General features: G+C 51.9%; 2 protein-coding genes and 1 long non-coding RNA gene across 20 annotated transcripts in view; 2 read left to right on the forward strand and 1 right to left on the reverse strand.

The window, feature by feature from the left end:
* Positions 1–4,753, forward strand: part of MRPS25 (mitochondrial ribosomal protein S25) — a 53,479-nt gene extending 48,726 nt beyond the window's left edge. The window contains exons 3-4 of the mRNA XM_081526405.1: positions 3,542–3,629; positions 4,023–4,753. Coding sequence (XP_081382531.1) covers positions 3,542–3,629; positions 4,023–4,215 — 281 coding nt within the window. The 3' untranslated portion in view covers positions 4,216–4,753. The remainder of the gene's footprint in view (positions 1–3,541; positions 3,630–4,022) is intronic.
* A 626-nt stretch (positions 4,754–5,379) lies between these two features.
* The window catches only part of NR2C2 (nuclear receptor subfamily 2 group C member 2), a 115,131-nt gene continuing 95,481 nt past the window's right edge, over positions 5,380–25,029 (reverse strand). For 10 of the 18 annotated variants that reach the window (XM_081526397.1, XM_081526393.1, XM_081526399.1 and 7 more), the window contains 10 exons: positions 23,314–23,493; positions 22,401–22,548; positions 21,630–21,723; positions 18,677–18,810; positions 17,585–17,762; positions 16,563–16,684; positions 15,809–15,948; positions 14,490–14,627; positions 13,052–13,157; positions 11,170–11,667 (listed from right to left, as the gene is read on the reverse strand). In XM_081526397.1, the coding sequence (XP_081382523.1) occupies positions 11,493–11,667; positions 13,052–13,157; positions 14,490–14,627; positions 15,809–15,948; positions 16,563–16,684; positions 17,585–17,762; positions 18,677–18,810; positions 21,630–21,723; positions 22,401–22,548; positions 23,314–23,493 (1,415 nt within the window). In that variant the 3' untranslated portion in view covers positions 11,170–11,492. Of the gene's footprint in view, positions 5,555–5,944; positions 7,255–10,652; positions 10,981–11,169; positions 11,668–13,051; positions 13,158–14,489; positions 14,628–15,808; positions 15,949–16,562; positions 16,685–17,584; positions 17,763–18,676; positions 18,811–21,629; positions 21,724–22,400; positions 22,549–23,313; positions 23,494–25,029 lie in introns of those variants that run through there. The other 8 variants (XR_014064377.1, XR_014064375.1, XR_014064381.1 and 5 more) reach the window with 2 other exon arrangements.
* On the forward strand, positions 12,978–18,443 carry LOC145520288 (uncharacterized). Its single transcript, XR_014064386.1, has 6 exons — positions 12,978–13,053; positions 14,343–14,517; positions 15,562–15,714; positions 15,831–16,396; positions 16,522–16,654; positions 17,974–18,443. It is a non-coding gene; the product is annotated as an uncharacterized LOC145520288 (long non-coding RNA).

Consider the following 25,029-nt stretch of genomic DNA (forward strand, 5'->3'; position numbering starts at 1 on the left):
ACTGTCTTCAATTTAAGTCTGAATTTTGCAGTAAGGAGTTCATGATCTGAGCCACAGCCAGCCCCCAGTCTTGTTTTTGCTGACTGTATAGAGCTTCTCCATCTTCGGCTGCAAAGAATATAATCAGTCTGATTTCTGTAGTTGACCATCTGGTGATGTCCATGTGTAGAGTTGTCTCTTCCATCCATGTTGCTGCAAATGTCAACAAATTTTTTTTATGACTAAGTAATATCCCATTGTGCGTGTGTGTGTGTGTGCGTGTGTGCAGCACATCCGAGCCCATTCATCTGCTGATGTACGTTTCGGTTGCTTCCATATCTTGACGATTGTATTAAATAATGCTGCTCCAAATAATGGGGTGTGTGTATCTTTCTGAAATAAGTTTTGTTTTGTTTTTTCAGATATATACCCAAGAGTGGAATTGGTGGGTCATGAGGTAGTTCTGTGTTTAGTTTTTTGAGAAACTCCTGCACTGTTTTCCACAGTAGCTGCACCAGTTTACATTCCCATCAACATGTGGACAGAGGAGCCTGTGGGCTGTAGTCCCTGGGGTCTCAAGAGACACAACTTAGCGACTAAACAGCAGCATGGTGCAGTGGTCCCATTTTCTCACATCCTCGCCAACCCTTGTACATGGGGTCTCTTTGATGATAGCCATTCTGACAAATGGGAGGTGATATCTTAATTGTGGTTCTGATTTGTGTTTCCCTGAAGATTATGTTAGAATCTTTCTCTGTACCTGTTTGTCATTTGCATTTCCTTTTGGAAAGTTGTCAGTTCTTCTGCCCATTTTTTTTCAGCTTTTATTTTTGATACCGAGTTGTGTGAGCTGTTTATATATGTTGGATGTTAACCCCGTATCGTATCATTTACCATTATTTTCCCCCAGTTCATAGGTTGTCTTTTTGTTTTCCGGTTTGCTGTGTCTGAAGCTTTTAAGTTTAACTAGGTCCCATTTGTTTTTCAGTTCAGGTTCAGTTGCTCAGGTGTGTCCAACTCTTTGTGGCCCCATGGACTGCTGCACGCCAGGCTTCCCTGTCCATCACCAACTCCCGGAGCTTGCACAGACTCACGTGTTTTTAGTTTTTAAACAAGTATTTATGTATTTGGCTACATCAGGTCTTAGCTGCAGCACACAGGCTCTGTAGTTGTGGTACATGGGCTTAGTTGTTCTGTGGCATGTGGGAGGGATCTTAGTTCCTCAACCGGGGATCAAACCCATGGCCCCTGACTTGCAAGGCAGATTCTTAACCCCTGGACCACCAAGGAGGTTCCCCATTTGTTTATTTTTGCTTTGTTTTAGGAGACAGATCGAAAAAAAAATATTGCTGAGATTTATTTCCTATTTATTTTCTTTTAGGAATTTTGTGGCAGCTGGTCTTAGGTCTTTGATCCATATTGAGCTTATGTAGACAGTGTTAGAAAACGTTCTAATTTCATTCTTTCACCTGTCGCTCTCCAGCTTTCTTAGCACCGCTTACTGAAGGGAGTGTCTTTTCTCCACTGTGTGTTCTTGCCTCCTTTGTGGTCGATTTGTGCAGGTTTGTTTCTGGTGTCCCTTTTGTGTTCCACTGATCTGTGTCTGTGTCTGATTTTGTGCCAATCTTGCAGTTTGGAATACTGCAGCTTTCTGGTGTAGTCTCAAGTCAGAGAGCATGATTCCTTCAGCTGTTTTTCTCTAAGATTGTTTTGGCTATTTGAGTTTCTGAACTCTTCGTCCTCTTTAACTGATCTTTGTCTGTCCTCATGCTAATAGCACATTGTATTGGTTTTTGTTGATTCAAACTATGTGTTAAGATCAGGTAGTGTACACCCAACTTTGTCCCCCCGCCCCTTTGTCCCCTCAAGATTAAAGTTGGCCCTTGTAGGTTCTTTGCATTTCTGTATTAACTTTAAAATTGGCTTACCAGTTTCTAGGGGAAGAAAACAGAACTACATTATAGATCACTGAGGATAGTGGACACTTTAATAGTATTGAGTATGTTTTCTGTAAACATTCAGTTCAGTCCAGTCGCTCAGTCGTATCCAATACTGCGACCCCCCATGGGCCAGAGCACGCCAGGCCTCCCTGTCCATCACCAACTCCCGGAGCTTGCTCAAACTCATGTCCATCCAGTCGGTGATGCCGTCCAACCATCTCATCCTCTGTCGCCCCCTTCTCCTCCTGCTTTCAATCTTTCCCAGCATCAGGGTCTTTGCAAGAGTCAGCTCTTCGCATCATTTTTTAAAGTTTCATTTTTCTGTTCTTTGGTTAGCATCAAACAACCTTATAGAAGTACTGCTGATTTTATACGTGGGTCTTGTGTCTTGTAACCCTGACAGTTTACATTTCTAGTAGTTTTTATTTGCTTAATTCCTTAACATTTTCTACATACACAATCATTCCTTCTACAAAGAAAGTTTTACTTCTTTCCAATCTTTTTCATGTGTCCTAATTCCCTGTCTGACATGGCTGTAATATTTTTGCATTTTTACCAGTAATGCAGGAAAGTTTGAGTGTTACTCTGCATCCTAACACTTGGTATTGTGTTTTTTTTAAAAAAATTAGCCACCTTAATATCTCACTGTGGTTTTATTTTGTATTTTTATAATGACTGATGATACTGAGTGTCTTTTCATGTGCTTATTATCCATTTTTGTTAAATGTTTATTCAGGTATTTAGCCCATTTTTCCTCTGGATTGTTTTTAAGAGTTTAGTCAGAAAACAGGTCTTTTATCAGATGTTTTTCTTTCTCATGAAGTTGTCTTGCCATCTTTGCTGAAAAGAAGCTGACTGTAAATTTAATGTTTAGTTCTGGACTCAGTTTGGTTCCATTTCTGTAGTCTGTTCTTTTGCTCATACCATACTGACTTTATTATGTGGCCTGTGGGGGGTGTGTGTGTGTACAGTCACGTCCAACTCTTTGGGACCCTAGGAATTGTGTAGCCCACCGGGCTCCTCTGCCCATGGAAGTTTCCAGGCAAGAATACTGGAGCAGGTTGCCATTTCCTATTCAAGGGGATCTTCCTGACCTAGGAATCAAAAACCCCATCTCTTGTGTCTCCTGCGTTGGCAGAATTCTTTACCACTGCACCACCTGGGAAGCCCATACTGTAGCCTGTAGTAAAACTGAAACTGGAAAGTGAAATGTTTTCCTATTTTGGGGTTGGTCAAAGTTGTTTTGGCTATTTGGGGTCCTTTGCGTGAATTTAAGGCTAAGTTTTTCAGTTTCTACAAAAACATCTGCTAGGATTTGGAGAGACATTGAGTGAATCCATAGACCAATTTGGTTAGGACTGCCATCTTAACAATACTAAATCTTTCTATCTATGAACATGGAGGTGGTTTCCATTGAAGAATGAATGCTTTTGTACATACCTGAAGTTTATCTGTGTTCACAACTACAGAAATGGAAGAAGCCCACCTCGTGGGTTATGGAAACACCTGCTTTGCTGCTAGAATTCCCCACGGAATGCGCACCCCCGTCCCAGCGCCAGCAGAGCCTGAGCAGCGCCCTGCCGCCCTCTCAGTCCTCCCCTTTCCTTCCCCTCCTGCTCCAGGTTCCGGGGAGCAAGTGCTCGTGGACGTGGAGACCAAGAGCAACAAGGAGATCATGGAGCACGTCAAGAAGATCCTGGGGAAGAACGAGTGAGTTGCTGGGCTGGACTTGGGAGGGGTGCAGGTGACCTCCAGAGGTCCGGTGGGTGGAGGAGACGGGTGGTCAGGAGGGGTGTTGAGAGGGCGGCTGGAGGCCCTTCCTCCTGGGTCCACAGGGGGCTGAGAAACACCTGAGACCCTGCCCTGGGGGCTGTGACCATGTCCCTCTGGGGGCCTCTCAGGTGGGACCTCGTGGTGAGCCCCAGGCCTGCTAGGCTCCTTTTTGTTCCAAGAGTGGAGCGAGGGATGGGGGAAGATCTGTCCTAAGGTGGCGCTCTGGACACTCGAGGCCCCTTTGTCCCGTCCGCCTGGCCCTGCCACCTTCCTGGCCGTGGCCTTCCTGTGCGCCCCCACCTCCTGCCTCCTGCGCTCTGCTCTCCGCAGGGAGACCCTCCGGAGGGAGCAGCAGGAGCAGGAGCAGCTCTCCCACCCGGCGCACTTCGGGCCCCGGAAGTACTGCCTGCGGGAGTGCATCTGCGAGGTGGAGGGCCAGGTGCCCTGCCCGGCCGTGGTGCCGCTGCCCAAGGAGCTGACCGGCAAGTTCCAGGCCGCCCTGAGAGCCGGCGCCCAGGACTGAGGCCCCGAGAGCCCCGCTTCTGTTCCCGTGACGACCGCCTTGCAATAAAAGGGTCCCCTTTACACACGTGTGTGAGAGCACACTGGTGGGGGTGGGGGTGCTGCAGTGTGACCCCGTCCACTGGGCCTTCGGCGGGGACGGGGCTTCAGGGCCGGGAAGGAGCCAGGCCGCACCGTGCTGTGGTGGGCGCAGCCCCTCCCGTGGGGACGGTGGGGCCTCCTCAGAAACTGGGGGCGAGCCCGTTTCACTGACGCCCCCTGACCGCCGGGGCCCCGCAGAGCAGAGCCTCCAGCGCGGTCAGGAGGGCCTGCCTGCGGGCGCGCTTATTGCTCAGCGAGCTCTGGGAGGGTGTGCGTCGCCACTGGCTCTGCCTGGGAGTTCTTTCCTCACAGGACGCTGAGGTCGCCGTCACTCTGGTTGTGTTGCTTTGAGGCCTCAGGAGACAGGACCTGGGCTGACCCCGAGTGCGTCCCGTGAGGAGATGTATACAAACGTTGCAGATTTATCTCACTGTAATAGAAGTTTAGCGCTCTTCACATTTGATGCTCTGGTGATGATTTTGTACCAAATCTGCATTCAGGGTGATGGTCTAAATGTGCGGGTTGGGAGGTGGGCGTGCAGGTCTGAGGAGGAATGGGCAGGTTCCTGAACGGCCACAGGCTTATTACTGGGGTTGTTTCACTGAAACTCAACCCCTCAGCACTGTCCGCTACAACCGCATTGCAGGGAAAAGCCTGTCCCCGTTCTGCTGCCTCCCCGGGCGGGGGTCTCACTCCCGCTGAGTGTGGGTTCATGACAAGGCCAGCTGGGCTTGTCAGAAAGAGTGGGTTCCCTTCCGGTCTGTCTCCAGAGCGCACTGAGACAGCCTTATGGAAACAGCCTTTCCCTCCATGGGCCATAGGGGCGCCCTAATAAGGCGGCTACGTAGGAGGATCACCCGGAACCAAGGCAGGTTCGGACGCCTCTAGAGAGAATGATGTCCAGCAGCTCACGGGATGGCGCTGCTGTTCTCCTGGACTGTTTCATAGGCAGCAGGTAACAGGCTAAATTAACACTGCTGGGGGCACTGTTCTCTCGTTTCCTACTTTAATAGGGACAAAAAGATGGGTTTAAAATTTGCAGAAATCGGAAGCAATGATAGAGAAGATTGCTGTGAGGATCTTATAATGGATATACTTTATTTCCATAAGCAGTGTTCACTAGAGGGTTTTTTGCCTTGTTCTACTGAAGTAACCCATCTGAGTTTCATTTTGACTTCTACTTGGCAAAGCCATTTAAAGCTATCATCTGGCTGCCAGTGGTTTCTGCCACGAGTCTGACTGGACCTCAGCATCCTCACCTGTAAAACAAGCCATCAGATGACACAATGAGGGGTTGTTTTTTACCCACTGGATAGCAGACACCCTTCCAGGAAGCCTGGCTCTGTGCGCATCTGTCTGTGCATCCGGCGTCACAGGCCGTGTTCTCCAGAAAGGTCTGCGTGGCTTCTGCAAGACGCAGAGGAGAGGGTCTCGCCAACACTTCCCTTAAAGGTACTTACATTCCCTTTAAAGGTACTTACAACCCAGTAGACCCTTAAAGGTACTTACAACCCAGTAGACCATCAAACACAGAGGGGTGAGAGCTGTACAGTCTGGCAACCAGGTGCCTCCTCACCATCTACTTGGGGCTCATGGGTACTGATATTATAACCATTATGAGGAGAAATGAAGAGCAGGATGTACGTTACTAGTTTTTAATTCACTTTAATAGTATAAACCTCATTTAGGTAGTAGTATTAAGCCACAACAATAATGCCACATTGAAACAGCATTTAATAAAATGCATAAAGCTAATTCATGCACTGCAATACTCTATATACAAACACAACAATGCAAATTCTTCTTCAAGACTGAAGACATTGATTAGATATAAAATTCAGTTTAAAAAGAACATGCTATTTTTTAAATGCCATCACATAAACAAAGCTGATTTCAAGCTACAGCTTTCAACAGATTTTAAACCTGGAATTAATTAAAATGTGATGGCATAAACAATGTAGTCTATATTGTGAAGGGCAGAGGTTACAGAAACGGTCCCAAGAAAGTAACACCCAAATTTTCCTTTAACACACTTCTTTTAAAAGGGTTCGTAATGCAGGTACATTTTAACAGAGAGCTCTGAACTACAGGTAAAAACTAGGGTTTGTACTATGAAAAATGTGCAGCTTTCAGGTATAAAACTAGTTGAACACTGGTTCACAAGATAACTGGGAGAATGGGGAGACCGTAGAAAAATACTCCAGCACTTGAGTTGTGTGTGGCAGCAGCATTTGAGTCCATGAGTGCTGTGGTGGTTAAAATAATTGATTACACACTTTTCTAAAAAAAAAGCCATTTTTTACGTATTTCCAAATGTTATCCAAGTGTTAAGCTTTATCACAGTCTGTCAATTGATAAATATTGCTGAGCCTTTTTTCCTAGCATATCTCAGACATTCCTCACCCCTAAAATACTCTTTAAAACTGAATTTACCTAGACTAGTTAAGGTAAGTAGCCCCAAGGAGAACTTCCAAAGATTCATTTAGAGACTGCCAAGCTTCCAGTTGTATCTTAACTGGAGAGCCACCTTATCTAGTGTGATTGTCACGACAGGTAAGGACGTAGGAAAGGTCCAGCCACCGCTGTGGGATGAGGCCAGTGAAGTAGCAGGAGCTTTGTCACATCAAAGCCATGGGAATCTGAAGGCTGCACAACCCACCATCTCACAAAAGGCACTGAGTACTGTGGTCTCAATGAAGTATTCTCAAACATTTAAATAAGCTTAGTTGTTTTTTTTTTTTTTTTTTAAAGTAACCTGTGGTGTCTCTGAGTTTTCATACTTATCCAGTGATTTCTTTCAGCAGGCCAGCTTTCAACCTTCCCACCATTCAGGTCTCCTGCTTACAGGGGCGTGAGCAACTATTGCTGGGCCCTGGCTCCCGAGTGCTGTATCTCAGTTTAAAGCTCGATTAATGGGGAGAATTCATCAGAACAGATCTGGACAAGCATCAGAACAGACCTGGACAAGGAAAATTTGGCATCTGTAGCGTTAAGGTATATATCTGTACTAGAATGCAATTTTTATCTGAAATTTAAACACTTTAGAATCATAATTTATAAAAAGGAATAGGGCAGTGAATTTTATTCACATGCTACAGTTAGAGAAATAAAAGATCTGTAATTTATATGCCATAGGACTTAGCCATCAACATTCCTGCTTATTTTTAAAGAATACTTGTTTTGCAGCTGTGGTAGAGAGTAGGCCATAGATAGCACTCACTGTCCGCTGAGTCCCAGAGCACGTCAGGGCCCACCACGCAGACTGTTCTCGGTCTTGGACTGAGAGAATGTCCACACCACTACCTACCCAGGTCCTTCCTCCCAGTTAGGCCGTAAACAGATGTATAACAACTAGGTTAAAGATCCCCACCTCATTTTGGACACTGGGATAAACTATAATGTCTTCCAGCTTCCTGGCCCTGGTGGAGGGCAGGGCCTTTCCCAGCCAGGCTCACCCCAAGGAAAATGTCAGCAAATCCATCCTGCTGAGGGACCAAGGAACACCCACGTCAATGACTGTAGCAACTCTATCATAGATTCTTTGAAAAAATGTAAAGGAAGTCTGGCTATGTGGCTACGGGTCTGTATACATAATATACATCTATGTACACATATGCTATATACACTGTACATACAGAGAAGGTATAAACACATGTACATTCAGTCAGTCATACAAGCCTATAAATCTGCACAGCGCCGCTGAAGGGACCCCAGGGCTGGACACACAGAAGTGCCCGCTAGTAGGAGGCATGGGTGAGGAAGCCCAGGACCCTGTGTACAAAAGACTCAGACCACTCTGTTGTGATGAGAGGCTGACTCTGCAAATTTACATCAAAGTTAAGACATTTTCAAAGAGTCGCACAATCAATGGAGAAGAAAGTGGGACACTGGAGGATGGTGGTGGCTGCCCTGCCTTGTCGGGCCTTCCCAGGTGTAAAGTAAAGATGTGCACATCAGAAGATGCCACCTTTCCTGGCCTGGACGCAGGAGAGCTGAAATGTCACCTGCAGCCCCTCTGCATGTAAGGCCACTTCCCCTGGAAAATAGGTAGGATGCTCCCAGGCTCTGATCTGTCCTCAAGCCCTGGAATCTGGGTCCTCAGCCAAGGGCTGCCTGTCGGGCAGAGGGCAGGGTGGAAGCAAGAATGCTCTGCTGGGTGTTCCCCCCAAAGGACCAGGATAAAAGCACTGGATACCGCGAGAGCCCGCCTAGTACTGGGCTCTGCCCCCACGACCCTCACCAGGGTCCACATTTAATACTGACAGGCCAGAAACCAGTCCCTCTCAAGGGTGATCACAGAACACCTAAGAGTGACTGCACATGAAACTAGATACGAAAACCCGGACAACAAAAGAACCCTGACCACAGCCTCACGGCAGAGGTTAGATAATAAATAATGTAGCCCCCCCTCCCAAAAAACCACACACACACCTCTCTCAAAATCAGAAGGGCAGTAACACACTTCCTTAAAAATACTTTCCAGGAATACCTTGGAAAATACCTGCTTGAGTAATTTGGTCTCTATGTCGTCTTGTTATGATTACATGTAATGAACTCCACATGTTTCAACATGTAACTATCCCAACTATCTGAAACACCCCTGGAGAAGAGCCCACTTCCTCAAGAAGCAACACTGTGTCCATCCTCACCTCCCTCAGGTCCCCCTGTCACCTCTGCGGCGGGGCCACCAGAAGGTGGGTGTGAACGGGCCGCCAAGAATCCCCATCCTGGCTTGTTTCACCCAGATGCAGGGGGCACTCTCTCTTCCCTAAATCAGTTTCACAAACTACTAACGGGTGAAGAGCCCTGTGAAAGTCGAGGCTAAGTATTTGCGTCCAGTCTCTAATTCTTGACTTTGGGCTCCTCTTAACCAATTTGACAGGAGAGGGATGGGCCTGCTGTCAAAAGGTTTGAGATGACTGGGGGTGGTGAGAATTCAGGTAGTGTGGAGCCGACTTTTAAGGAAAAGGCCACTCACTTCAAAGTAAGGCCAAGGCGATCTGGGACACTGAAGAGGACTGTTCCAAGCCCAGCATGGTCCCCTGGGGTCAGCCGTCGGCAGCGTGGGGACTCGGGCACAGGAGCCGTGCCTCGCCCCGTGTGCACTGTCTCCGCCAGTCCCACCTTCTGCTCCCAGCCTGTTGCAACAGCACCTCAGCCCAGGTCTTGGCTAAGCTGCCCCAATACCTAAGGCCCCCTGAGTGCAAAGGCCTCACAGGTCCAGGACGATGCCCCAGAGATCAGGCCAGGGTTGACCACCTCACCATCACCGAGAGCTCAGACCTGAGAGATGTGACACCAGACAACGTGTGTGCCCAGGAAGCTGCTTGAGGACCCTCAGACATGCTTACATCAAAAATCAGAACAGAAAAATGTGCACCTCACTATGTAAGATGTGCACAAATGCTTCAGAATGCCTCTATGAAAATCCTTCCCAAGCAGAAATGAAACAGACTCACCTTAGTCCTCCTCTTGGCCAGTTTCCTATCTTAATTGTGAAACTTAGAAAACCAAAATTCTAAGCTGGCAATATTAATCCTTTCCATCATTTTACAATGGGTACTACACTTTCTCTAAGATTTGCTTCAAAGCATGAACAGCAAATGATATAATCAGGTACAAACAGGAATATCTGTAAGTTGGAGATACTGTTCCCACTTAATTCCCACTAATGACTAAGTGCTCCCGACAGCAGCGGCGCGCCGTCTGGTTCTGCCACGAGCCCGTGTGGTGGCCCGGCACCCACCTTCCCTCCTTGGCTTCACGCCACCCTGCTGCTTGTCTGCCCGGGGCCTAGGAGATACCATCTGATCCCAAGGTTTAAGAGATGCAAACCTGGCCTCACTGTACTCCCTTAATCTGGGCCACACAGAAAGTGCAGCCCCCTGATGCAGCCTTGCTATGCTTCCCATTAGAAATCTGCTGCTTGCTTACAACCAGGGGAATTTATGAGCACTTTTCTCTAGGTAAACTTCCCAGTAACGGCATTCTGTTTTAATGAAATGGTGGTCACTGAGGAGGAAGATGACTTTGGGGTTACAAGTTGTTTTTAAGGAGCAGGCAGCCTGCCTTTTCATCCATCATCTTAAAACACTCCAGGGGTCATCTGCGGACGCAGCCCTGGGGGACCCGAGTGTGCCGCGCCAGGACCGTCGAGAAGCCCGCCACCTGAGGTGGTGCTGGGCCTGGAGACACTGAGAGCTGGGCCACAGCCGCCCCTAGCTGTGACTCGAGTGCAGGACCCCGTGTGCCCCAAGGGCAGCAGGGCAGGCACCGCGGAGACGGCAGCCCTCCTGCCCCTCCCCCGAAGACGTGCGGGCGGGAGGCCCCGACGGGTTCAGAATGCCCACCCTGTACCTTCTGAGCAGAACACTCCATCTGCCGTGAGCGGCGGAGGTGATGCAGCAATGTTTTCGGTTGTTGCGGGAATTGATGGTTGAATCCAGTTCTGAGAACCAGTCACAGGAGCTTGAGTTCGGAGGAGGCTGCGGAGGCCCCTCACAGACCGGGGAACCCAGTCAGCATCCGCTCAGCCGAGGAAGCTTCGCGTTCAGATCGGCAGGCGTGTGCCACCGCGCTCCCCTTTCCTTCAGGCCTGGACTCGGCTCCACACCAGCAGCATGTGCGTACGGTCAGGAATGATGCCGCGCTTCCTTAAGCGTAAGTGATTGTCTCCTGTACCCTACTGCATTTTCACAGAAACCATTAGCATTTCGGCAAAAGACAAACACAGTTTTCCATGTGCCCTGCACGTTGGCAAGGTGTTGCTAACATTATACATTGATAAGAAGTGCTTAGAAAGTGCTAGTATTATTACCCTGGTAATTAGTAGCTATTCCAAGGACATTTTAATATATACACACATACCGTTGTCTTAGGTTCTTTTAGTTTTAATACTAGTCTCTGACATTATAAAACTTTGCTTTTGTTTTTTGCCCTTTGAGAATTATCTGGATACAAACTGAGTTAAAAGATTGTTTCAAAATCTGTTGCTTCATCAAAAGGCATTCAAACATTTCTTTATGGCAGGCGAGGATCCTACTAGTCTTTTAGTGGCTACTGCCTGGGACTAACAGAGAAGGAGAAGGCAGGTGGGAGACAGCTAACACACGGGAGTATCTGCACATACCAGGACACCACTACTCTACTGTCCGTGTCTGCGCGGCCCCAGCGCTCCTCGGCAGGGCGGGGCGTGCGCTATAGGCTGGCTCCGGTGATCTGGCCGTTATACTCCGCCGTCTCCATCTTGAGGATGTAGGGGATGATGCTGTCTATCGAAACATTGCCAATGAGGCCAGTAAAAAATAGCTCTTCTGTTATGCTGGAACTCATCAGCCTGAGTGCCGGCAGGCGGACGAGAATGCGGGCCAACCTGTAAGAGGGGGGTGGTTAGAGGGGCCGGGGTCGCGGCACTTCAGGCTTCACCCGGACAGGGCCTGTCTGCACCGCTTGGGACCAAACCAAACCCCCACTGTCCACTCGTGCTTTCCTGATTTCAATAGTTGCTCTTGTAGGACTTGATCATGAGTGCAATGATTATGTACAAATGTTCCCTTCGTTGTTTATAACAACTCTCCCCAACCCCACCAAAAAGAAAAACCTGGAAACCTGTTAATGGAAGGTAGGTTAAACTAACGTGTCGAATCACTACACACATTAAGGAGGAGAATAAAAGTCTATATTCACTGATAAGAATTCCATGACACACAGCTGAATAAAAACTTAAAAGCAGGATGTGCACCCGCAGGAATAACATTTGGATGTGTGTGTAAATAAAGTACTTAGAAGGACAGTCACCAAAATGCCAACTGTTGACCTCTGGGTATTGGGATTTTAAGTGTTTTTATCAATTAAAACTTTTTCTGTGTTGCTCTAATTTCCAGTGTTCATTTAGCATTATAAATAAAAGGAAAGCAGTAAGATTTTTATTCTGAAGGAACCCCAGGAAGGCACACCACAGCCGTGTCCTGCAGCTCCCTGGATGGGCCAGTCCACAGGCAGCGCCCAGAGGGGTGGGCGCTGGGACACTGTGTCCTGGACACAACGTACTGCAGGGCACTTCCCTCAGGAGGGAAATGATGGAGAAGTTATGGCATCTCCTCAGCCACGGAGAACGACTTAAAGAATATATACACTTGCTCAATATTCAGTGGAAAAGATGCTGGTAGAAAACGGATCTTGCTTTGGCAAAAGCCGTGTCTGGATGGCAGCGTGCCTAAAGCAGGAGCAGGCTCTCTGCCACCCAGGTTGGGCACAGGTCCCTGTGGACCAAACATGATAAACTTGCACTTGAATAAAGGAATTTTTGAAATACCAATTTACACGAGGAGTGAATTATTATTTTGTGCAACCCAATCGCGTTTTGTAGGGGTCGGACTTGGTTTCTGTCAATGAACTCTAGCTAGCAGTGTCTCCTCAGTAGGTGGGGAGCCAGGGGCAGAGCTGCTGACGCTTCTCGACTCGGGGGGTGGTCTCCGTGAGAACTCAGGTCTCACATGCACTGTTAGCCCCAAAGGAGATGACGACTCCCAACCCCTCGAATTAGAGGAGCAACCCCAGGTCTCGCCCACAGTCACCCAGCAGCACTGGGACGGCCTGGGCTTTGTGATCCTCCGTGCTCCACTGTCACCGAGGAAACGCAAGAATTAAAGTGTGATCAAATAGAGGCTCTACCGGGCTGCCAGAAGCGGAAGGCCAACGTAACTGCTACCTGCAGCGAGGTACAGCCTCGCCCCCGTCTTGCCCGTGTGCCTCACCGGTAGGTGTCTTCCGAGTAGGTTTTCTGAACGTAGTCCTGCAACTCCATCTGCGCCTTTTCTTGGAATTTTTCAATCTGGCTTGTGCTGGTCAAACCTGGATGATCTGAAGGAAGAAAAGTACCCCAAATTGCCCTCTGTATTTGGAAAGCCTTGTGTGTAGACTTCTCAGTACTTATTTTTAATCAGACTTCTGACAAACTTCTCAAGTGCAACAGGCGGAGCTCTGGGGGCTGGTCTAGGTCAGATATTGTTGTTAGAGCACTGGCTCCTCTGCTCTGCCGAGACCTGCAGGTCCCCAGTGGGGCCTGGCCCCGAGTGGTCACACCAGCCTCCGCAGTCCCACTGGGCTTGGCTCTAGACTTGGGACTTCCTATATACTCTAGGAAACACATACATGCGCAATCAGGAATCACCATCTGCTTTCTAGACGTGTCATCACGTAGCGTCTCCCATTCTGTTAGCTATTTTCTTGTTCCTGAGTAGGAGGCTGGGAGGTGTGGGGTGGAGAGGCTAAGCTGGGTCCAGCTTAACCCAGCAGCCTCTCGGGAGGCTCAGAGAGAATGGCTGAGGGGCAGTGAGTGAGGCTGGCCGTGGCCGCTCTTTCACGAGCAGTCCCGCTGCCTCTTCATCTGCTGTGATCACACCTTTCAGCGTGCCCTGCAGCTGCTGCTGTCCTGCCGAGACTGCGGGTAAACGGGTGCAGGTTCAGTCTGTACTGGGGTATGTGCTAACATACCTAAAACTTGGCGGAGAGCAAGACCCATCAGAGCTGAGGGCAGTGGGTGGGGTCTAGCTGTCCCTCGGTAGCTACAGGGGATTGGTTCTGGAACCCCCACGCCCAGCAGATCCCCTGATGTCCTTTATGTCGAACGTGCATATAACCTACACATCTGTCCGTATACTTTTAAATATTACTTTCGAACTCCTGGAACATTTTCCTTGAATTTTTTTTTTTGGCCACACAGCATGTAGGCGCTTAGTTCCCCAACCAGGGACTGAAACTGGGCGCCCTGCGCTGGAAGCTCGGAGTCTCAACCACTGGCCAGCCAGGGGAGTCCCTTTCCTTGAGTGTTTCTGATTCGTGGTTGGTTGAATCCGCCAATGTGGAACCCGTGGATACAAAAGGCCAAATGTATACTCAGTTTTGTAAGCTGTAGTCTCCTTTGGCCAGTGAGATACAAATGATCCTATTTGTTAGGATTCCAATGTCATCTCTTGAACATACGAAGTTACTACAACACTGGGACCATAAAAACAACTTTAAAAAATGTCCTATTTATGTTCATAGTCAGCAAAGCACACCTGCTGTGGGAACACTCAGTCACGCAGTGTGGCAGGGCTCTCTGCACTGCTGACAGCCTGGCAACATGCTCGTGTTCAGAACTATCCGTAGGCACAGGTGGGAACCGCTGCGAGTGACCGCTGCATATCTTACCAGGGCTGAAGAGAACTAGAGCTTTAAGGTACGCATACTCATAGCCGTCTATCTCCAATCTCGCCATACTGTTACAGAACTCCTGGAGCTTCCAGATGTGCTCCATGACTTGCTTGATCCGGTCTCCAGAAAGTTTATCTAGAAATCAACACACACATCCTCTAAGAAAGGCTAGTAAGAACAGTAAAGGAGCTAGCTTCTTGGAGGGGACAGATTGGAAAAAATGAGAGAATTTCACTTTTAAATGAAAAACCAGTTATCTCAAGAGCCCCATTTTCCAGCTGTAGGTGAAGTGACAATAGACAGCCAAACTCCATTATGTCATCACCACAGCGATCCTCCCTGGGCCACACCTGTGGCCCGCAGGTGCTGAGGGCCACACGCCAGATCCTGTCAAGGTCAGTTCTTTCTAAGTCTCAGCAGGCACTGAATAAACATTTGCCAACCTGAACACCTTGGCATTTTTTAGTTGCTACAACAGTTTTATCTATTGTCTGATTTAGTCTCCATGATAGTTATCTTGCTTAAAGTGGTAGTATTATTATGTCCAGTTAGAAATAAAACTAAAGCTCATTTCTGAACAAATCTAAAAGTCAATAAAATATTACAGGTTATAAAAGGTACCTTCCTTACAAAGGAAGTAACTAGAAAAACGAAGGTGTGACTAGATGACTCACATACAGAGGTCTCCAACACTGGGACGCCCAGTTAGAAGAGCAGCTGACTTCAGCTCAGCTACACGTGTGATGCGCACGGTCAGTCTAGACCCTGGGCGGCGTGGGCACCCGACAGTCTTCAGGGTGCCGTGGGCACACAGCACACAGAGACCACACAGGCTACTTCCCAGCCCTGACACGACGGCCAAGACCTGAGCATGCGATGCCAGGCACGGCCCCGATCTCACAGTGAGAGTCACGCGTTCACCCACGCCCTGCACCAGGGGGCCGCGGACCCGGGCCTGTGCCCCAGTGCCCAGCCCTTCCAACTCGCTGCTTCACCCAGGGCAAGGCAGGGACCTCACTGGGACCTGGTCTCCCACATGCACCCCTGAGGAACAGTTTCTAATCCACAGGGTCATGAGGATTTGTGAGCTGCATGAAAGGGTAACCTGTCAATGAAGATGAAGACAGAACCGGTGACTATTCTGAAAACAGTACTGAATGTCTGCGTCAGAACTCAGCACTTGTCCCCTTTCATCTTCGTTCCATGCAAAGGTGGCAGCTGGGTAGGAATTTAAACATTAAAACCAGTGGTGAGGTGGATGGCCCTCAGCCCGAGGCGGCGCTGGGACAGGCTGGCCGCGGTGGCCCTGGCCCTACCTTCCTGGATGCTGTTCTGCAGGTGGTTGACGATGGCGGCCAGGATGGTGGAGAGGCTCATGACCTGGGCACACTGGGCCAGGCCGAGGGTGAAGAGCTCGTTCCAGCAGGCCCGCACCAGGCTGGTGTTGCAGTCCTGCCTGGGGACACAGAGGCGGGCTGGGTGTGCGGCCACGGCCCCTGCCCCCAGCCCCACACACCCCACACAAGGCCCGTCGGCGTGCGTGTGCCAGAGGCCTCTGGAGGGCTCAGGCCTGCTCTCCACACACGCCGTATCGACACGACTGGCTCGACTGAAGTCCCTCTGAGGATAGACTCCTCTCTCAACAGCCCTGGGTGGTTCTGCCCCCAGAGGCTGCAGCGACCCAAGGGAGCCTCCAAGGCTGGAGACGCGTAGCCGCCCAGGGAGGGGTGGGGTCTCTACTCAGGACAGCGCGAGTGAGGCACCCCGAGACAGCCTATCATCTCAGAGGCCCCCAAACAGAGGACCCCCACCCTGTCTCAAGACCTCAGAACAACTGCCTTCCGTTCCACTCCGTCCCTGCTCCCGGCACCACGCCCGAGGCACACGGAGGAGGCACAGTCAAGGTCGGGGGAGAGTCACAGCCCTGGCAGCCAACGTCGTCTCCTTGCCACCAGTCTGCTGACTATTTATTAACAGAGGCACACACTGGGAGGGCCCTCAGACCTCTTCTGGGCCATTCCTGGCGCAGGGGAGGTCCTGCCAAGGACACACGGAGGAAGAGCCACTCACCCGAGGGCCTGGAAGGCGGGGATGGACCTGGCCCAGTGCATAGAGAGGAAGAGCAGGCGGGAGGCCGATTCGCAGATGTAGTGCACGTTGAGGTACTCGGGCATCGGGCTGGGCATCGTGAGCTGCAGGAGAGGGCACACAGCCCGGGGCCTGTCAGCACCCAGCCCCGCGCAGACCCTCTCATGAGGCGGGCCCGCCCAGTGAGCTAGGGTCTGACGGGCCTGGTGTGGGGGGGGATGGGGCCCAGCTCATCCACAAGGACACGCTTCCCAACGCTGCCTCCCGGCATGGGCACGGATTCTCAGCAGTGCCACTCTGGGCCGCAGGTTCAGGTCTAACTCCAATGGGAGCGAGCCAGCTCCACGGGCCAGCAGGGGCTGGCAGGCGGCTTCAGGGAACAGCGAGGGAGAGCGGAGCAGAGCCCAGGGGGCGGGAGGAGGACGCCCCACCACCAGGAGCTGGCTGGGCCCCGGGAGCCCCTCTGTCCCGAAAGGGCTTGAATGCCTCTGCAGCTGGAATCCTCCCAGGGACCCTTGCCCCTGGACCCCTGGGTGACTACGGGCAGGGACTCACGTGTTCCTAGGTGGCTGACCAGATCATTCTAGTGGAGAATACTGGGGAACTGAACACTCATTCTGCAGACCTCGAGACTGGGGGCTCAGGGAGCCTGGCAGTGTCCTCAAGAAAGAAGTGAGGCTCGGGAAGTGAGTGCAGAGGGGGACCCTTGGGACCTGACCAGCCTCCAAGCGTATCTGAGAGCTACTTTCTGTGGCCCCAGAGGGCAGGAGAGCAGGCCCAAGGGCTGGCAACAACGCTGGTTGGAGCCAAGGGCCTGCCTGAGCCGATGCTGGAGCAGCCCGCCTCGGCCTGTCTTAGTGGCAACAAGTGGCCACGCCAGCTTCAGGGTCAGCGGCAGAGCCAGACGGCCAGGTGAGCAAGAAGGGTGAGAAGGCTTCCGCCACCTGCATGAGCTCACTTCCAGGTCTGGTTTTTAACCAAGGCCGGCAGGCGGAAGCCCTCACCTTAAACGTGACGTGAGTGTCTGAGAGGAGGGGGCCCTCGACCTCGATGATGGGCGTGGACTGGTCTCTGCTGATGACGTGGATGCCCCCGCCTCCGCTGCCGTCCATCCCATCCGCCAGGCTCGGAGGCGAGGCGCTGTCTGTGGTGTTAAGTGCTTTCGCTAAGGTATCAAATGCCCTGCGAGCAGAAAGGGAGCAAGCACGTGCTGTAAGTCCACAGCTTCTAGGAGGAGCGCTCTAGCTGAGACATCCTTTATGAAAACAGCACAGCAGAGAAAAGATCATTAACTCTGCCTGAGAGGAGGAGCGGCGGCCGTCACGTGTGTCTCCACAGGGTCTCAGACACTAAGCTAGATGTTGTTTGTTCTCACACGTAATTTGTTTTTCAGAATACTCTCTCCAAGGTGGAATTCCCTCCATCTCAGAGATGTGAAAGCTAACTTTTCCAAGACCACCAGGAGTTAAGTGGTAGAACTGGAATTCGGCCTAACTCACATTCTGCCCTCTTTCCGCTGGATCCAGACTGGCATCTCCTACCAGACCACAAGTGAACCTGAGGACCGCTGCACCTGAGTGGCCCCTGCCTGGCCTGGCACGATGGGCAGGAGCGGCAGGTCCCACAGAAGAGGAGCAAACCCACAGCCCGGCTGCAGGGACTGCACTCTGGCAGGGGCACCGGCGTCCACCCACTGGTGCCATGTAGCCGTCAGTATCCATCTACCCTGGGGGATCATCTCAGCTCTGGACTCGCTACTTGAGAAAAACAGGCTGAAACACAAGCGAGAAAGGGACTGCACTGTTGATGTTTAGGCCCAATAAACAGTGACAAGTGCGCTTGGACTTGTAAGCTTCCCCTGAATTACTCAGTCTCCTTTATCATCTGGAATGGAGTTTTCAGACTATTTTGTATCACGTAACCTAAGCAGGTCCACATCTCCATAGTTAAAACGAAGAAGGCAGACATGCAGGGGCCCTGTGACAATTCTGCAATCCGTCATTAAATACAGGGTAGGCATCAAAATGCTGCCACCCACCCTCACAAAGCAGTGACTGTGTGTGTCGGGAGGGGCCTCCACTCTCAAGGGTTCGTACCGAGTAATCTCACTTGCAGACTGGTCCTCCGGCTGTATTTCTGAAGTGTCACCATTGTTAAGGGATTCACTGAGGTTGGCGAGGGAAGTGACTACATTTGCCAATGTGCCCAGGGCTCCCTGGCTTGTTTCAGCCTGTTAACCAAAAAAACAGTGATATTAAAGATGAACACACACCTACACACACACACACACACGACTCAGGACAGTGAAGGTATAATTTTGTTTTAAAAGCAGCTTCTATGGAGGTGTGACTACAATGGGCAGTGAGAGGGAGCGCTCTTGGGTGATGAAACAGTTCTGTATCTTGATTGTGATGGTAGTTACACAAACCTACACACGAGATACAATGACAGAACAAAGTGACAGGTAAAATGACATCCAGATAAGCTGGATGTCACCAAAGTTTAAACCTTTGTGCTTCAAAAGATTATCAATAAAGTAAAAAGACAGCTTCTCTCCTCCCACACACAAAAGACAACCCACAAAACGGGAGGAACTTTTCGCAAATTATACATCTGATAATGGTTTAGTAGCCAGAATAGCTAAAGAACTCCTACAGCTCAACAATAGAAACACAAATAAGCTAGTTAAAAATGCAAATAAAAACCACACTGAGATGTCACATCACACCCAGTAGGATGGTCCCAGTGCTGGCAAGGATGTGGCCAAAACGGGAGTCCACACACACTGCGGCGGGAATACAAGATGGGGCAGCTGCTGTGGAAACAGTCCGGCAGTTCTTCAAAAATTTAAAGGTACAGTTGTTACATGACCACAGCAAGTCCATTCCTAGGTACATATGTAAGAGAAGTTAAAATATATGTGCACAAAAAAACTTGTACACAATGTTCACAGCAGCATTATTCCTAAGAGGCAAAAAGCAGAAACAAGGCAACGTTCATCAGCTGCCGAATGGATAAACCACACAAGATACAGCTATTTAATGGCACACTATTTGGCGCTAAGAAGGAATGAAGAACTGATATAGGCCACAACACGGATGAACCTTGAAAACATTACACTACAAGAAAGTAGCCAGTCACAAAGGCCACGGGTTACACCGTTCCCTTTATATGAAAGGTCTGGTACTGAGAAAACCATAGTTACAAAGTACATGAGTGGCTGACAGGGGCTGGGAGTGGGAGAAGGGGCAGTGACTGTTTAGTGGGTTCAGGCTAGCTTTCTGGGGTGATGAAACGCTCTAGAATTAGTAGGGATGGTTGTAACAATTACGTTAATATACTGAAAATCACGAATTATATGCTCAAAAAGGGTAAATTTTTCTGGTGTGGGAATATCTTAATTTTTTAAAAAAGAAAGCCAAAAAAAAAGATAAACAAATCAAGGTACATAAACAAAAATGTCTGCTATATCTTGATTATAAATGTGAAAGACCAGAATCAGTAGAAAAGATCATAAACAGAGAAGTGATTAATAAATTACAGAACAACCACGTAACAGAATGTAGATCTGTTGATCCCTATCGTATGAATATAGCATATGACAGATCCACTGCAGGGGAAAGCTGAAGAGGGAAAAAGAAGATCCCCACACCTGGACCCGTGTCATGCGCTGCCCTTGGTCCTGAGCTACTGCTCTGCAGGACGGAGCCCCGCGGAGAGAGGGGGCGAAGGGAACATGGCTCTCGGTGGTATCTTCGAGATACCGTGACTTTTATTCAAAGTAAGTGATTTTGAATGTATAATATTTCATAGTAAAGAGTTTCACAATCAGCTTCTGAGAACAGCTGCCTTTAGGGGCCCTGTGCATGCTCCATCACCCCGACAAGCCCCTGGGGCGGGTCCTGTCATCCCCCCGTGCTGAAGGAAGGGCACCGCAGGCCCGCCTGTGTCCTCACTACACTTCACTCCCTACTGCAGAGCCTCTGTCTGTGCTCCTTCTCCTCAACCAACTCCAAGCAGTCAGCGGGTACAGAGTGGGCACTACATGCTTCATGAAACTCACCTCCTCGAGGTTCCCATCACCCCTGCCTGGTGGGCGCTGGGACAGGGGCGGGGGCAGGGGGCCCAGGGCGTCCAGCTCTGCACCGGCCTCTGTGCGGGTGGCACACGGGACGGGGTGCGCAGTCCTGGGCCATCAGGAGTTCAGGGCGCTCCGGCCCTACTGACCGGCTCCTGGCGTGCCCACCCCTCTCCCCAGGCATTAGTCAGGTCCTGCCCGCCTGCCGGGCCAAGGCCACGCGCCTGGGGTGACTGCTCAACACCACCCGGGGCCACAAGGCTGAACGCCCCGCGGGAGACAGCTGGGGGCACGGCAGCGGTCCACAGTGGCCCTCAGCTCTTGGGTTCCCGTTCCCCTGGCCACACCGCATGTGCACAAGCAGACGGGGGCCCAGCTCCGGCTGAGGGTGACAGCGAGGCCAGCACTGTCCCCGGGTCGCTCCTTCCAGAGCGGGGACCTCGGGCTCAGTGCAGCTGCTGCTCCCCGTCACGCGGGCCACGTCAGGGACCACCAGTCAGAGACCCAGTGGGCTCCCCTGCCTGGAGAAAGGCCCTCTCCACAGTTAACCTCCATGGGAGGCAGCCAGCTGTCTCTGTCTCGGGGTGACAGACTGTCTGTCTGCAAACTGGGTTCCCTGTAGCAGCCTCGCTCTGTCCATGTTAGAGCTGTCAGAACCCTGGTGGGACTTCTTCCTGCGCTCATCTACTACTAAGGAACTAGGGGCTCCTGCCAAAGCCCACCTTAGGAGAGGCGGCTCCCCCTCAGCCCGCCGGCAGTCTGCCAGAGGGCATTACCGGGGGAGAAACCTTAGAAGCAAAGAGAACCACAGAACCTTCTCCAAATTGAACTCGAGCTCCTGCCGTGTTGTGACCGTGACCAGCCCGCACTGCCTGGGTGGCCCCTCACAGCGCGGCGGTACCAAGGGAAAGGAGGTGAGAAGCGCCCGCGCGGAAGCGGAAGGGTGGGGAAGGGCAGGAGCGGGACCTCACCTTGCAGTCCGCGGCCAGGAGAACAGTCCCGTCCTCGCGTATCAAAGGCTGCTGGATGTTCACAAGCATCCCTGGATCAAGAAGACCTGTTTGTCTAGTTAAGACATAAAGAAACCCAGAGTAGCTTCCAACGTTTAGTGCAGAGAGTTCACGCTGCATCGACCCTGCGTCCCTGTGGGGCTGGGCCGGAGGACGCGCTCACCCACTCGACCGCCCACCGAGCCGCCACCCCTGCTCCGCAAGGAGATGCGCTCGGGGCCGGGTCTGCCCGAGACAGGATGATGCGGACGCGCGTCCCCAGCTCTACCAACGATGCCACCTGATCTCGGAGCACCACCAGGGCATTCCCAACTCTGGAGCTCGCCACAGTACGAAACAGGGCTTCCTGTTTCTCTCTGCTTCTTTAAAGTTCGCTCTGAGAGGTCACATTGAAAAGAACGTGTAAACTGACCTGTGGTGCTGTCCAGACCACACCTGGGTCTTAGGCCTTTTACCTACTGCAAGAGCCCCGATCCTGACTCACGGAACAACTGTTTTCCTACATGAATGACGCCTGAACTACAGCACATAATCTGAGCCCGAGACAGGGCAGTTCTGACCCCATCCTAACCCCCCTTCTGAATCCACCCTCCATGGCCCCGTCCAGAGCTGGGACCAGCAAGGTGGGCTGAGGCCTACAGGCGGGGCCCGTCAGCCCCCTCCGAGGAGCACTTGTGCCTCCCACGTCAGCTCCAGGGCTCCCCCCGGCTGCCCGTGTTCACAGGCACTGACCTCGCTCCGTCCTTCTCAGCCACGAACGTCGGCGTGGCTATCAGAGGGCTCCGCAGGTCCTTCCGGATGTAGATCTTCTCTGTGGACGCAGCGCAATTGCTGGGCTTCTCCCGCTGCACGTCAAAGGGTTTCCGTTCACTCTGCACAGCTTAAATGACAACAGAACACCCGCGTTGAGAGGAAAGATCCACATCAATGAGAGCCACTCCCTCTGGGGGGAGGTGGGGCTCCCCTCAACCGAGCCCGCTGCTGTGGGGATGATAAGCTCGGTGGCAGACACTCCTGGCCCAACTTCCACTAGGGACTCTGGCTGCTCACAGGACTCTCTCCCAGGGGAGAAGCACCCCCCCTTAAGTGGGCCCGACAGAGCTGCCCATGCCGCCCGGGGCGGAGGCTACACCGTAACGCCGGGCTCCAGCCGGGACAGCTTCCGCCCCCTGCCGGCGGGGGTCACCCCAGGAGCCTCTCCCTTCGGCGTCTGGCGAGTGCAAGAACACGTGCCAGAAACCACCAGAGAGAACAGACCTTCACGGGGAAAGAAAAGGGGAGCCGGACGCGGCCAGGCGAGGGCGCTCCTTCACAGGCGGGGCCCGCGGTGCAGAGGCCAAGTGCCGCGCCCAGGCTTCCCAGCTCCCAGGGCAGGGCCGGGGCTGCCGTTCTCTTGGCTTCACCCCAAAGCCTGTGTCTGCTCCCCCCACACGCACGCTGACTCCCGCTCGTCAGGATGAGGTTTTCCCTGTGGAAACTGACCCCGCCCAGCGGTGGCGTCACCACACCACCGAGCTGACCCAGAGGATGAACCGGAACGAAGCCCCAGCAGACACGGTCTTCTCAGCGTATTTTAAGGCCACGCACTGAGACCTCACGTTCTCCCTCCTTGTTAACGCTTGTTGATGTGAGCCCTGTTACTCACACTCCATCTTCATGCCCATCTCCAGGCATTTCTTCAGCCGGCAAAACTGGCAGCGGTTCCGGTGGTGTTTGTTGATGATGCAGTCTTGGCTGCTCCGGCAGCTGTAGGTCAGGTTTTTCCTCACGCTCCTTTTGAAGAAACCTTTGCAGCCTTCACAGCTGACAGCCCCATAGTGGCGGCCTGAAAGAGGAAGGGACGTCCGTGGGCCTGGCATGTGGGCTCCCACGCTGGCAGCCACGGGCCAACCACAGGCCCAAGCGCTATGCCTGGCCCCCAGGCCGACACATTCTCCTCCCATCTTCAGAGGAGCCTGCGAGGACACGACGGAGGCCACAAGCTCAGACATGGTACGCGGCGCTGGCAGATGGCGTGACCGAGCTGGTGCATGTCAGGGACCATGGAGAGGGCTGGGCGGGCGGCCAGCTGGGAACCCCTCAGCTCCCCTGTCCTGCCGGGAGGTGCACGGAGCTCACAACAGCCCGTGCTTTCTCAGCCCCTGGGGTCTCAGTCCACATTCACTCCCTCTGAGTCCCGTCCTGGCTGCAGACGGACCTAGGGGCGTGACTGCGAGGCCAGGCCCGGGGAAGGGCACCATACCTGCAGCTCAGGTGGGTTCCCAGTCCTCGAGATACACGTACCGAACACAGTCCTTATTCTAAGCTTGTTTACTCTGGGGTCTCTAAATTCTAGCTCCCTTCCACATTAAAGAGTCCCATCAGTTTATCTTTCCTCACAATCCCAGTGGGGACTGACTCGAGCATGCTCTCCTGTAACCCAGGGTCACAACTACACTGCAGGGTCAAAGTTCACGGGGTCACCGTAGACAGCAGCTGCAGAGCAACCACCGCCCTGAGCTCTGACGTGTGGGGCTGTTCTCCAGCTGTGCACCTGGGGGGCCTCCACTGTGGGCCTCTAAGAACAGTGGTGCTGAAGTGACTCTGCACACATCATTTTTCCTTCCTGGCAGTGGATTTCCTTGGGCTCTCGAGGCCGCAGAGTGACCTCTCATATCTGGAGACAAAGGCACTGCAAGCCTGTGATGAGCTTTAAGCCCAGAAGGGGGAAGCTGAGCAGATTCTGTGGCCTCTGGTATGTTCAAGCTTCATTCATTTGCTCAAATCTTTACGGTGTCTCTCCTTGTTGAGCAGGAAGATGGGGATACAGAGATGCAGGGGTCAGACAGGCTTGTCAGGAAGCAACTAGAAAAAAACACATCCAGTGCCCAGAGGTCTGAACACAAGGGCAATGAGGACAAAGGCTGCGCGGAGGAGACTCAGAGAAGGCACGAGTGGAGGGATCGGAACTTCCTTCCTGACCTGGGCTTGTCTTCCTCTTAAGAGGCTTGGCTCCCCCCCCCCCTTTTTTTTCAAACCGGGACCACAAAGTACCCAAAGCTGCTATGAATGCAGTGACCACAGAGCACAGGTCAGTGTCCCCAGCATCATTACCCCCGACGGCTCCCGCCGGGGCCAGGCCTCTCCTGAGGTCCCCTGGTCCCCTCCCAACCGCGGAGGCCCAGGAGTGCGTCCCCAGAGACACGGGGGCGGTGCGTGTTACGCTCCCCAGGCCGGGCCACCAGCTGGAGCACCCTTCTCTTTATCTGACAGCACATGCTCAGCCACTGAGGTCACGAATGTGACTCCAGCCATAAGGGCATGTTCCCTCCTGCTTGTCACCCTGGGTTACAGTGAAGGCATGAGAGAGGGAGCTGCAGTG

The sequence above is a fragment of the Giraffa tippelskirchi genome, chromosome 9 (genome assembly GCF_054371585.1).
Source record: "Giraffa tippelskirchi isolate mGirTip1 chromosome 9, T2T-mGirTip1v1.2.pri, whole genome shotgun sequence".
Taxonomy (NCBI): Eukaryota; Metazoa; Chordata; class Mammalia; order Artiodactyla; family Giraffidae; genus Giraffa; species Giraffa tippelskirchi.